The 13934-nt window shown below is 34.5% G+C and overlaps 1 protein-coding gene across 1 annotated transcript; it reads left to right on the forward strand.

Annotated features, from left to right (window-relative positions):
- The first annotated feature begins 228 nt into the window (after positions 1–228).
- Positions 229–13380, forward strand: LOC105436527. Its single transcript, XM_030979561.1, has 9 exons — positions 229–2886; positions 3760–3994; positions 4547–4802; positions 5272–5391; positions 6538–6763; positions 7578–7699; positions 8238–8385; positions 9117–9275; positions 10815–13380. Exons 1-9 carry the CDS (start codon positions 2610–2612, stop codon positions 10979–10981), a joined length of 1710 nt encoding a protein of 569 aa, XP_030835421.1. The 5' UTR covers positions 229–2609; the 3' UTR covers positions 10982–13380.
- The last annotated feature ends 554 nt before the right edge of the window (positions 13381–13934 follow it).

The raw sequence follows: 13934 nt of genomic DNA on the forward strand, positions 1-13934 counted from the left end.
ATTAACCATCTTAGATTAGATTAGATTTTTTAAAGAGATATTTAAAAGAGGATTAACCTAGCTAGACTATGTACTGGGCGACATTCAAAGTTAGTCTTATACCTTTTGACATAGCGATTGACAATGTATTTCTGTAAATCAGCATATTGTATTATGAAAGTTTATGAATTCTTGAAAGAAAGAAAGTATTCTGAATTCTCAACAAAAACCAAACAAAATAAAAAAGTCTCCAAAAAAAATTTTCTTCAGAATTTCAGGATTCTCAAAAAACAAAAAAAACAAACACATCTAGAATTCTCTAAAGAATGTTTTTTTTAATTCCCTTTTTGGAGAAATCTGAAATTCATGAATGGGAGGGGGGTTTGTATTTAGGAGTCTATTTACTATAATAAATAGTGAATGTTCTATCATGTACACTATAAATACTGGACTATGAACTCCAAATACTAAATTATCCCTCGTGCAGGTTTATTTTGACTCAGGATAATTTAGTAATTTAGTCGGACATATAATTCATTATTGTATGATAGAGTATACACTATTTATATAATAGTTCACGACTTACTTATGCAGATGGTCCTTACAAGGGTGCTATAGGTTATACTGGCTTTAAACGGGACAGAAACAGAACTGTATACATAATTGAGTCCTGAAATCGTACCGGTGGTACTCGAACTGTCCAGGCTCCTAACCTAGAATGCAGCATCCTGATAATGTAGTCTTATAATATATGCACACTTAAATGATTACAAATTTTTCCTCTATTCTTTATGACATTCATACCACAAATATGTTACCAAACTTGTAACAAATTAGTACAATGCCCTTCCATACATTCCTGTTTTCCATTATAAATCCAATTATACAGGTATAATTTATACTGAAATGTACAATGTATTGTAAAGGTATCAAGACTAGCTTTATGCCATATTACTGGACTACCCACCTAGTGCTAGCCAACCTGAGAGGATGGTGCACCATTAAAAGTTTCAATCACTGATGACATGGAATATCTCATATTGGCAACGCAGTCACTTTTTGTGATGTCATACAAGGAGAACTCTCCCACATGTACAAAAATATGTGAATTTCATTTTTTTCCTCAGTCAATTCATAGAACAGAATTTTTGTCCAAGTCCTCCTATAAAAGAGGTGATTTTAGTGCAATATCTGCAAAAGAAATTGGAAAGTTTTTCATGTATGATCTCCATATTAAACATTAGTAATCATAACTTTTTTTTAAATTCACGTCTTTACTCATTAATTGACTGTTTTTGCTTCAACTTAATTTCACTGACATTTATGTTACTTTAATTTTTCTGCATTCTTACAATTCAATTGTCTCTGAGGAGTTTATTCTCCTTTATAACGAGGGCAGAATCTAAACTCTACCGCAGTGCAAACTGTTGAAAGTTATACATCCCATACTTGTATCGCAATTGTATTAATGAAAATTCATCTAATTAATGAGAGTGCAAAATATAGGTTGTTTCTCTAAACATAGAGGTATATAGTCTGTACTGTTTGTACATTTCGGAGGAAATCGACTTACTAAAAGTTTCTGAATGTCCTGTGCATGCACATTTGTTGTATGTTACATGACACGATCATCAGGCAGACTACAACTTCACTCTTGATTTCTCAAGGGGAATTGTAATTTGTATATTATGCAAAACATATCTACCCTAGCTACATGTACATGTACAACAAAGAAATATGAGTAAAAATTGGCATTCAAGGAAAAAGGGATCTTTTTTTGCATGTTCCCCCGCCAAAAGAAGTTTGAAGGGGGTATACATGTACATAGGAATTGGCGTACGGTCGGGTTGTCGGGCGGTCAGTCGGTCAGTCTGTTGCAAATCTTGTGGATCGAACTACTTCCTCATTTTTTGAGCAATGATCATGAAACTTGGCACACATATTGGTCTTAGGATGGAGATGTGCAAGACATACTTTTTTACTGTGTTGGATACTGCGTTGCCATGGGAACGGCATATTATTGTAATATATCGGGGGAAAATCTCGTGGATCGAACTATATACATGTATACTTCCTCATTTTTTTGAGCAATGCTCATGAAACTCGGCACACATATTGGTCTCCAGTTGATTATGTACAAGACATTTTTTTTAATGTGTCGGAAAGTGCGTTGCATTGGTAATGGTCTGTTATTGCAATAAATCTGTAAAATCTTGCAGATCAAACCACTTCTTCATTTTTCGAGCAATGCTCATTAAATTTCGCACAAATATTGGTCTTGAGTTGATTATGTGCAAGACACATTTTTTAATGTGTCGGAAAGTGTGTTGCCATGGTAATGGTCTATTATTGCAATAAATCTGTAAAATCTTGTATATATCAAACCACTTCTTCATTTTTCGTGCACACACATGGGGAGTGAGTATTAATCACTTTCGGTGATATTTCTAGTTCTAGGCAAACATGTAGAACATTCAACTGTATCCCTTATAATCTTTGTGTGAGGTTGTCAAAGCAAAATGAATATAATTTCATTAAGCAGCTTATATTAATGCCTGTATTTGTCCGATTTACTTTCTTCCCAGGTCTGTTTTAGTAATGGTCTTTCTACACAGGCAAAGTTTTGCCAAATGAGTGTCACAAACATGGCAAAGACTTTGAAAAAAACGGAGAACAGCCTGACCGATGTTTTGTCAGTGATGGCGATCGTTAATGACGACATGATCTATTCATTTCCGTCATCAGAGGAAGAACTCCTTCCTTCTCAATCTTACACACAATCGAGGCAAAAACGTAGCAGTTCTGGATCTAGCAGCGACGGAACTCCACCAGAACGTAAGAGACGAAACAAGACTTCTGAACATTCGGCGGAGAATTCAGATGCAGCAATTGAACAAAAATGTCAAGGTTAGTTTGTGTTCCATTCTTTTACAAAATTCATTTCACTAATAATTCCAGACGTACAACATTTCTCTCTACATGATATCACTAAGTTTAAATGTGATGTTATTGATTGGCAGTTTTTAAATCAAAGAGAAATGCAAATATCATGGAGAGAATGTGTACAAAATAGTTTATCAATATAACAGCACTGAAAGCCTGATAAAATTGGGACATTCCACTTTTATTATTTGATTTTGTATAACTTCAAACAATTTTTAAATGGACTCCTATACAAATACCACAAATATTTCCATTTTTTTCATCAAAACTACAATCTCCTTTTTCTTATTGTTTATGAAGTACATGTTTGGGGCCAAATTGATTATTTAATGCCCCTCTGCAATAGCCACAGGGAAGGTAAAATGGCCAACTGCTGATTAAAACCAAAATAAAGTTGAAAAATGATTAATTGCCAATTCCCCAAAACAATGTTCATATGTTGCATTTTCCACATAAGGCAAAATGAGATTGAATTGAAAAGGGCTATAGGAATATTTTTTGTATAGCTCTAGGACAAAATTTCCCTGATGAGCCTCTGTGTGTTTTGATCCAGTTACTAATAATATGTATCAGGGCCCGTTGCATAAAGACTTACTATTATGGTAACTACCATAGAAACCTTGATTTCGATTGGCTGCTGAGCCCGGTTACCATGGTAGTTACCATAATGGCAAAGTTACCATAATAGTAAGTCTTTATGCAACGGGCCCCTGGTGTCATTTTCAAAATGTAGATTGTTCTCTGCACAGGGGATATTATTTATAAACATTAAAGATTTAAATGTCACAATCTTTGAAAATGTGTCATTGACCTGAAATTTTATTTCTTTACATGTAGGCATTTCTGAAATCTCCCTCAAAAAACTTGTGGAGCCCGAGAAGGATCTCCAGAGACCACGTACCAGGAAGGAAGTGATGGAGGCCAAACAGTTCGTGATGAAGGCAGCAACCCACTTCCAGAGCTCCCATGTCCTTCCAGTCCTCGCAGTAGATGGCCCTTCTGGAACAGCTTACCAGCTCCTAGGAGGGGTGTGCTATGCTCTTGCAGCTAAGGATCTTGTTGACGATGAAAGGTATTTTATTCTATAAAAGTTACCCGTTTTTGCAATTGCTTTTTAATGTTATTTTTGTTTCTTTTTGTAGTTACAGTGTATGAGACAAAGGTTAAATTTTTAAAGGGATTATGTGATGTACTTACCGATATTATATGTACAGAACATATTCATTTATCACTTGTCTTTTTTTTTCTCCATTTATTATGCAGTCCACAAATATGTAGTGGAAGCATGTAACATAAAAGAAATGCTACCCAGGTAGTCAATGTACCATTTGGGAAGAAAAATGGTAATAGAGAGGTGTTCCATTTATAGTTATACAATGAAGGGTATATTAAGGACAATACAAAATATTTTTAGATCCCTGACTCAAATAAAATCCCATAGAATATTTCCCTTGTGTACCATGTTCATATTTGTTTTCTTAAAAAGTGTGTGACTGCATGGAAAGGTATACCGTGTAAGCTTTTTTCCAATATTTTATTCTGCATGATACATATATACACCATGTTTCTATATCCTACCCATCTCAATATCCTATAACCAATATACTTTTTCTGATTGCTTTAGATATGAACATCTATCTCGTGGATGGCGCTGCAGGGTGTACCAAAACCTGGACAAGGTTGAGGCATTGAGAGTGGCATCACTGCATAGGTGTGGGCAACCTGCTGTAGACAAGCCGTGCTTGCAGGAGGAGGTTGCTGTCTGCAGGTCAATTCTATACGATGACAACAACCTTGATGTGGAGGATGAGCCCTGCACTATGACTGCCTCGACAAGACGCAAGTGTTCCCTAGCCCTTGGGAAAAATGGCTCCTTCAATGTAAGTCTAAACACTAGAGCTGACATTTTCATCTGACATTTTCATCTAGATAAAATGCTGAATTCATTCAATGTTCTATTTTTACTTGTAGCGAAGTAGGTTTTTTTTTTAATGAAACGATGAATCGGACATTAAATTAGATTTATGTTCAGCATAAAAACTCATGAACATCACCCAACCCCCCAATAAAAAGGTTATTGTTATATTCAGCCAACTTACATGTACATGACAAAATGGAGTTTAATCAATGATTGATTTGAGATGATCGAGCTTTCAAGAGTGACTGTTGGAAACATAAATTTTAGCCAAAAAGTTCTAACATTTCTTATATTTTAACTTGAGGGGTCATATTACAATATGGTGAATTATGTAATGCAATGGTGATTGCAGTGAATGAATTGGAATGTTCAGAATCAAACTGGTTATGAGAGCATATATTATCCATTTCTTTTTTTGTTGTAATTTACAGGCACTGAGGGCTCTCGAGCCAACTTTCCAGTTGGCTAGTTATTCAAACAGATGCTACAGGAAAGCCACTCTCCTTTTCGATGCAACTAGAGAATCTACTGGAAAGGATTTGAAACAATGTGTAAGTAAGCTTTAAATTTTTTTTTTTTTTTTTTTACACATTTAAATATCATCTTGAGTAATGAAGGAAAGCATTTTTTTTCTTCATAGAATCGAACAAAACTTGACTTGCGAATGTTCAAAACACCAAATAAATTATAACTTTTTGGTAGAAAATGTATATTATTGCTGAGTAATGAGCTATATGAAAAATACAAAAATTGAGCTGGACTGGATGTCACACATACCACATGTTTTCTGTGCAAATGAGAATTGTGGTTTATTCAGCCGCTATAAGGAGTTTATCAAATCATCACAACCAAAGTAAATAAAGTAATATAGCGCCACCATTGGCGGATACCCTATTCTGACTGGAGGGGGGGGGGGGGGGGGGGGGGGGGTTCAATTTCCTGTTCAAAATCTGTGACTGATGCGCAATGGCTGCAAATAGCGACACGGCTTCCGGTGACTTTTTCTGACTTTTTTTGTTTGTCTCGCAACTTTTGAGACCGAGTTCTAAAAATTAACAATAAAATCAACTTTTTGCATAGGTACGTTCGTGTACAAAATACTGCTTTTCCTAAATTGCTTTACAACACTGTTAATTGTGCCTTCTAGTCTTTTTGCCTGACCATACTTGTCTTGAAACTTTTCAAGATACACTTTTGAAACATGAAAAAATCACATATATAAATGAAAACAATAGATACATAAGTAGTTTATGAAACAATAGAATACAAAAGAATTGATCGGAAATTTCATTATTTATTATTTCAGTATTGTTGCCTATGCTATTCAGCAACTTTAAAAAAGAGATTGAGCTTCATAACTTAATGAAATATTAATGAATATGTTAAAATAGGTATCTAATTTGCATAAATTATAATAAAGTAACAAATTTGTGATAAAAACAAATCTGTATTGACGTCCTTGCAATATTTCGCATTAAGCTTGCACTCAAAGTGAGAATAGGGTTAAAGCAATAGTTTTTTACATATTCAAATCAAACAATAGATGAATTGGGGATTCTTTGCAGAAGAATTGACTTTGATTGAAAAAGTTGATAGTTCATATATATGCAAATAAAATTTGTCTTCTGACAGTGAGCAACAATACTTCACGTGCACTAATAACTACTCTTATTATTTTCATTTGTCTTATTTTATAGTGTTTCATGAAGCTACAAGGACTCTCAGAAGAGGAGCGATATTCACTTCTTCTGGAGGCGACCTTGTCTTTGAATGTTAAAAAGATGAAGGCGGATGCCGATGAACTGAAGGCAATGAAGAGTCTGAAGAGCGTGTTTGCGAAGGGAGTTGGGGCTAAGACGTGGGAAGAGGCGATAGAAAGATACCCAACCTTCACTTCAGAAGCAGCCCTGGAACCCTATGTTGGTATGCACAAATCATGGCTTCGTATAATGTCTATTGAAGAGAATATTGAGCCCCAGCAAGATATACAATAATTGCTATCCTGTATCTCCATCAATCCAAATTTTAAAGTTTAGATGAACTAGTAGGGTTGACTATTCTGACTGGGGGGGGGGGGGGTCAATTTGGCCCCTGCCTCCCCCGTACACAATCCAGGACTGCCACGTAACCGCTACAAATCACAACCTGGCTTTCAATGACTTTATTGTCTCGCAACTTTTGAGACCAAATTTGCCCCAAAATTGGGACAGTCCATGCTAGAGGTTATGCAACATTACTTAACCACACGTCTAGCCACAATTGACATTTTGCATAGTACGTTTGTGTACAAAATACTGCCTTTTCTAAATTGTTCTATAAAACATGTCAAGTTCAAATGTGGGTCAAAGGCAACAGGTCAAAAGGAAAACAGACTTTCCTTGGGATTCCATTATTGCTAAAGAGTAAACTACCAGAACCCAAAATTCACCTCCTGATCTGCTTATAGGGCCTAAGATGCAGGCAAGACAACGCTTGGCGTTTGCCTTGTTTAATGATATATTATTGAATGTGTTAAAATAGGAATTTAATTTGCATGAATTATAATAAAGTAATAAATGAGTGATTTTTGTAAAAAACAAACATCAAAGCAACATTTCTTTGCATGTGCATTGCTGTCCATGCAAAATTTCCCATCAATCAGACCTTCTGTGGCCAAGATATTGTGGGGGGAGGGGGGGGGGGGGGGGTCAAATTGACTCCGGAGCTCTATGATCAATGTATATGTATTTTTTTTCAGGTAAAAAGTATACAAAAGGTAACATCCCAGAGGTCTTCCTGGAGCACATCAGCAGGGCCAAGAGAGACATGGACATGAATGCAGACGACATCCCAGCCCTTATGATACAAGAACTAGAAGAGGTATTGTCCCATATTCTTAAGGTTCCAAAGCACTTATTTGTAGGCACTTGGTAATTGAAAGAGGTAAACTGAATTTCACATAAAACAAATCTCAAAATTGTGAGTTTAAAATATCTCAAAGTTGTAATATTGTAATCTATAAGGAACTCAAGGTTAAGGGATTTACATGGAGAATGATCTTATGCTGATGAAAAATCATTGGTAATTTGTCATTGATAACAAAAAACAAACAATTATATTCATGGCATAGAAATTGCAATTTTCCCACAAGTCATATATTACGTACAATGGCACTTTCGCCCAGACGACTGGCATGGAAAACTGCACCCACATGCTATTTCATCCTATTTTCAAATTTGATTTTTCTATTTTGATTCAACATAGCAAATGTTAAGCTGCAGATAATTATGAAAAGGGTATAAATAAAAAAAAACAGTTTCCAGAACTTTGCATTGTGTATATTATCTGGGCTCAACATATTAGAATTATAGTTAATTTGTATGTTCTTTCCTTTTTATTTGAATTTCTGATATTACAGGATATCCAGTTATCCTCAACACCATCGGCTACTACCAGAATCTTCCTGACAAAGGACATCACAGCGATATCCAAAGTGGTCAGCCAACATACCCGACACGATGTGCATATATTGCATATTGTCCAGTCCCCAGTAGGAGATATTCAAGGTAACTATATGCATGTTCCATGTCTTTTATTAAATATCTTATGAAGCTGACTGTTATTTCGGTATTCAAAGCAACATAACAAACGTTTTTGTGGTTGTGTAATAATGAGATAGCTGCAGTGTGTGTTAAAAAAATATAAATTATTAAGAAAGAATGTTACCGTATAACTTCCAGTGTGTTAGATTGGCTGCTCGATCTGAATGAAAATTCTTTCTTAAGAAATCCTCCTATGAAGCTCAACATTCATATAAATTTTTGTTTATATCACTTGGATTTTAAATATAATCTTGAGTTCTGGTAATGACAGAAATTAACTTCTGACAGAATCCAATGACATTTACAATGAATGTTCAAAACTTCAAAAAATAATGATTACTGAATGCTTTTGGGGGAAAAAAAACATATAATAGCTGACTAATGCTGAACAAATGAAGATAAGATGCTTGCCATGTGATCTCAAACACATTACCTCCAAAGCAAGCTAATTATATTAATTAGACAACTGCGGAGTAATTGTGAAACAAATGCATTTCTAATGTCTGGGTTTTTATTCCTAAAGAAAAAGGTGCATTCAGAACTCAAAAAATCACATTGTATCTGTTTGAAAAGAAATTGTGCCTCATGTGAAAAATCACATGTATGTATATTCGTTTTACTTCTATAGGAAATTAAGGCTTATTCATACTGTTCTAAGTAGCCATATAAAATGTGCATATATATTTTATCAACAGATGTCAACCATAATGTCTGTATGCAGTATGGTATTGTCGAGTCTAGGAGGAGGGGTGCTGGCACTAGCCAACTCTACATGCCATCAAGATCAGACTTCTACAAATATGCAGTGGAGCATTTCACTTCTATTGATGAAGTGGTTCTTGACGTTGGAGACGGTAAGACATTTTATCTATATACAGATCCAATTAAATTATGATACAGTTTTAGAATAAATGGGTAGATTAAATATATAGAGATACCAATAAATTAACATGAATACAAAAATAAAATAAAATGTAAGGAAAGGAAAGTTGTGAAATAACGTCCAAATTGTGTAAATTCAAATTGGCTTTTTTCAATTCAAGTATATTTACCTATTTTTCACTATCCATAAATTCTAGACGCATAATAACTGACATTAATAGCATCAAAGTTGCCCAGTGTTGCACAACAAAGATTTTAGTCACGAGACTTGGGGTCGTGCAAAATCATGGTCAATATCAATAAGCAACCCTGTGCCTTGTCGGAAATTTGTGTTAACCCTAACTTTACCGGAAAGGTCTCAGATGGCGCCCCCCCCCCCCAGACAAATTTTGTTGTCAAACCCATTGCATTTTCAGCAATAGCTAGCGCTTCATGATTTTTTTTTCAAGTGTTATAAATCTTATGACACTGAGGTGTTGAAAATCAGACCTTTCATGATAAAAGGTCGAGCCGATTTTTTTTTTTTTTTTTTTTTTTTTTTTTCTTCCAGTTTTCCAGTAGAATGCAAAAAAAAAAAATGTTCATAAAACATTGAAATACATAAGAATTGAAAAATATGCAAAAAAAAGGCATATAAAAACTGTTTGAGAAGAAATGAACTGTGTAAAAGCTTAAAGACTTAAGATGACATTGTGAGCATATAATTTAAAAAAAATCCAAGTCAAGAGAGATATAGAGAGCTTTATATCTTCTCAAAAACTCTGAAACCAAAAACAATTTGGAATGAAACATTTTAGATAGGTTACAAACAGAGATTTTTTATATATATTCTCACCAGGAGAGAAATTAAAACGGTGGTTATTAGAACCGATCGTTAGATATATTGTTTTTAAACAATGGCTCACATATTCACTATTTAAAAATACTTTCCATAGATATTAAAATTTGAGACATTCAGATTGGTCTATTTAAACTATAACTCATATGTGTATACCATTTTCGAGAAATAAAATCAGATTTTAAAAATTCTAACAAGAAAATTGAAACGTCAGTGCCAAATTTGGTTACTTAAGGGGTAGGCTCTGAGGCCCCCCCCCCCCTCCAGTCTTACAAATTTCAAAATAGCCCCATTCAGTAAGGGTTTATGCTTTTTTTCTTTTTTCTTTTTTATTGATAATGTAAAAGTATTATTTTAGTAAGACAACCAAAAATTTAAAAAAGGGGGTTTATCATTTAAGTAGAAATGTATTGATAAAGAGATGTTGAGCAAATTTAACTCGAAAACCAGCTTTGAAAATCAAAGACAGACTGAACTTTACTAAAGCATTCCATATTGAACTTACCAAAGTAAAATACAAAAATGAACAATATGTAATGCATTTGGTATGGAATTAGGTGCTCGTTTGCTGTGGTTAAAGCACTTTACCTAGTGTTGCGTCTAATAACTTGGTTCTTCACAAGCTTCACCAGACAAACAAAATTAAATATTCTTTTCTCTATTATATTTTCAGGACTGCTGGCAAGGGTTGCAGCAGAATGTGGACGAAATGGGAGGATGGTAGAGGAGACAACACTGTCCAGCACAGAAATAGAGGCCATGATGGGTGCTGCAGACTCGGAGGAGATTCTAGATGCAGATCTAGTATTAAGCATGGACCAGACGTGTTCTATACCTTAGTGCATTTTGTTTCTCTCATTTCCTCACCTCGATCACTACCTCATTTAGTTCTGAAAAATATTGTTAAGATATGTGACAAACTAACGTTTTTATGTAAATATTTTTATACAGATATGGCTGGTAGGGTGTTTATATATCATTCTTTTGGCCGCTGGAGTTGTATTTTCATGAGGGAAAATAAAACTCCTTTAGGTAGGCTAAAGAATATGTATTACATACATAACAGGAAATATCTATTATAATATTAGATAACCTTGATTAAGACCAAGTCATGGTTTTTACATGAAAGTCTGAACACGAACAGTTTAATAGAGTCTGATCTACAGTAGATATCCATTGTCTTCGCCTTTCTTCTCTGTGCTTAGCTGTTATGACGAATATTGTTGATACATGAATACATTGTCTTAGCTCAAGCGCGTATGCTCCTACTGTTATCGTTGACCAGCTGGTCAATATAACCATCCAGATGACCGGGCGTGAACTGTTAACAATAAATTGCAGTCCCCATATCACTTGACATGCTGTGGACCAATCACACCTTAGCAACTCTCTGAGCTATCTAATACAAGTATTTAAGTCTATGTGTAGATGTGTTTTTAGTTTAGTAGATAGGTGGCTGGACTACCGATCATTAGGTACATGTATGTGGTTCAAATCTCGGCCACTTCACTAAGGTCTAGCTTTGGCAAGACCTTAACATACATTTACTACACTCAAACTATGTTGTACCAAAATATGTAGCCTAGTTAAGGTCAGGTAACATACATGCAGGAGCACCTTGCTATATAGATGAGCGCTATACTAGAGTGCAATATTATTATTATTATCTTTTATTAGAGCATATTTTTGTCTTGCCAAGTGAACTTGATTACTTTGAAGGTAATTTCAAAGGCACAGGGTTGGTGAACGTGACTCGTCACCTTATTTATTTTTCTAAAGCATCAACACAAAAACCCACATATTATTATTTTATCAAGGATAAAAACTCGGGTCACAACTATTGGGCCCTTGATTTTGTTACCATCTTGTCAAAATGAAACACTCGATCTAACTCATTTCCAAGCATCAGAAGACGGTTGTTGATATCAATGATGTAGTTGGAAGATCATATACTTCAAAGTTATAATCAAGGAATTATCAGAGCTGGAGTCCAAACTGAGGATAATTTATGCAAACATCTGGCAGATTCCAAAGGATAGTCAATAGAATTATTAAACTGCCTTGGTTCTTTGATATTTGATGCGCGATGCCACCAAAGTAAAAGAAAACATTTTAGAGAGGATGTGAACTTTGTGGGTTTTTGTTTGCACAGTTGATTTATTATATCAATAAACATAGAAAACAAATAGGCAATTGTTTAGTAATTATGTACGATGCCACTCTGAAAATCCCATTCCTCAACAAGCAAGATTTCTTGAGATATTGCCTTAAGAGTGTAATAAATATGTACTGCTTCAAGTACAATATTGATCCCTTGCTGATTGCTTTTCTGATTTTCATATTTTATATGGTACTATCAAGAAAATATTTCTATTAAATTAAATCAACCAGAGTAAAGTCCACATGTGTCCACTCATGGAATTAGCAACTTTAAATCTTGTATTTTTGGACGTGTATCTGTTTGCTTACACCTGGTTATACCATTCATGAGCACTTTCTGTGTAACCAATTATCATTATATTGAATACCTTTAATTGCATATGTGCATCCTCTGTAGCAATACTGGCCGCGGGTGTTTCATCGTTAGTTCTTTTGAATCAATGTGCATGTATTCGGAGAGCGCATATATATTTGTCGTGGTTGTTGTGGCATTGAGCCTACTTCAGAGGAAATTGTTAAGCTTTTACTCCAGCTGTAATTACTCCTTGTTATTATATTAAAGTTTCACATCACTTTAAGAGGGTCAATTTGTAGGATCACTGTGTAAGTTTATACGTATGTTTATATGTATAAGTTTATACATGGCACGCACCCTCCAAATCCATGTATAAACTTATACGTTTTGGATGGTCTGTACGATGTATAAATTTATACGTTTTGGATGGTCTGTACGATGTATAAATTTATACGTTTTGGATGGTCTGTACGATGTATAAACTTATATGTTTTGGATGGTCAGTACAATGTATAAATTTATACGTTTTGGATGGTCTGTACGATGTATAAATTTATATGTTTTTGGATGGTCTGTACGATGTATAAACTTATACGTTTTTAAAGGGTCCATGTCATGTATAAAGTTATACGTCAGAACAAACAGCATGATATACATTTGTATATTTTGCAAGTTGTGTTATTTATAAAAGTGATTGACAACCTATTTTGTGTAAATAATTATTTATTTGTTATCAGTTCATTTATTTGTATTGCCAAATAAAGAAACATGGATTACATTTCAACTGCAAAAAGCATCATTAATTAATTATTTAAGTGTATTGTGTTAATGTTTGTATAAATGCGATGTCTTTCTACTACTGCATGAGAAAGAGAGAATTTACTTTTAGTGATTTCATAAATACTTTAATGAGGAAAGCGAAGGAGTGAAAATGAGAAAGTTAAATATACAGCGAAAATGTCATATAAAGTGTGATGGAGGTGATAGTTGGCTATACCATGAGAAAAGCAAAGCAGTGGAGGCTATAAGCCCTATAAAAAAAAAATTATAAGGATTTGGCATGTAATTTGATTTGAATCTGGATTACCCAAGTCCAGATTGAAATAATTCTCTGTTCATATTGTTCGTCGCGGAAATGCATAGGGTGGGGCCGTGTTCATGAGTATACTAGTATAGTCGTGATACAGGCCCCAAGTCCGTGTTGTAGAACATGCATGTCTAATTTAATCAATACCTTCTATAAACTTGTTTATAATGCTCATGAAACTTTAAATTACTCATTTATTTTTTGAAATCATCAGGTCGAGCAGGACTACAAAGAACTTTTCCCAGAGAAAA

This window comes from Strongylocentrotus purpuratus, unplaced genomic scaffold, assembly GCF_000002235.5.
Source record: "Strongylocentrotus purpuratus isolate Spur 01 unplaced genomic scaffold, Spur_5.0 spur5_scaffold_10, whole genome shotgun sequence".
NCBI classification, from domain to species: Eukaryota; Metazoa; Echinodermata; class Echinoidea; order Camarodonta; family Strongylocentrotidae; genus Strongylocentrotus; species Strongylocentrotus purpuratus.

What these genes read in the sequence shown, in the direction of transcription:
- LOC105436527 (XM_030979561.1), top strand. Translation starts at nt 2,610, where the DNA reads ATGAGTGTCACAAACATGGCAAAGACTTTGAAAAAAACGGAGAACAGC. An exon ending in GATCTTGTTGACGATGAAAG is followed by an intron (nt 3,995 to 4,546) that starts GTATTTTATTCT and finishes TGATTGCTTTAG; the next exon opens with ATATGAACATCTATCTCGTG. An exon ending in AGCCCTGGAACCCTATGTTG is followed by an intron (nt 6,764 to 7,577) that starts GTATGCACAAAT and finishes ATTTTTTTTCAG; the next exon opens with GTAAAAAGTATACAAAAGGT.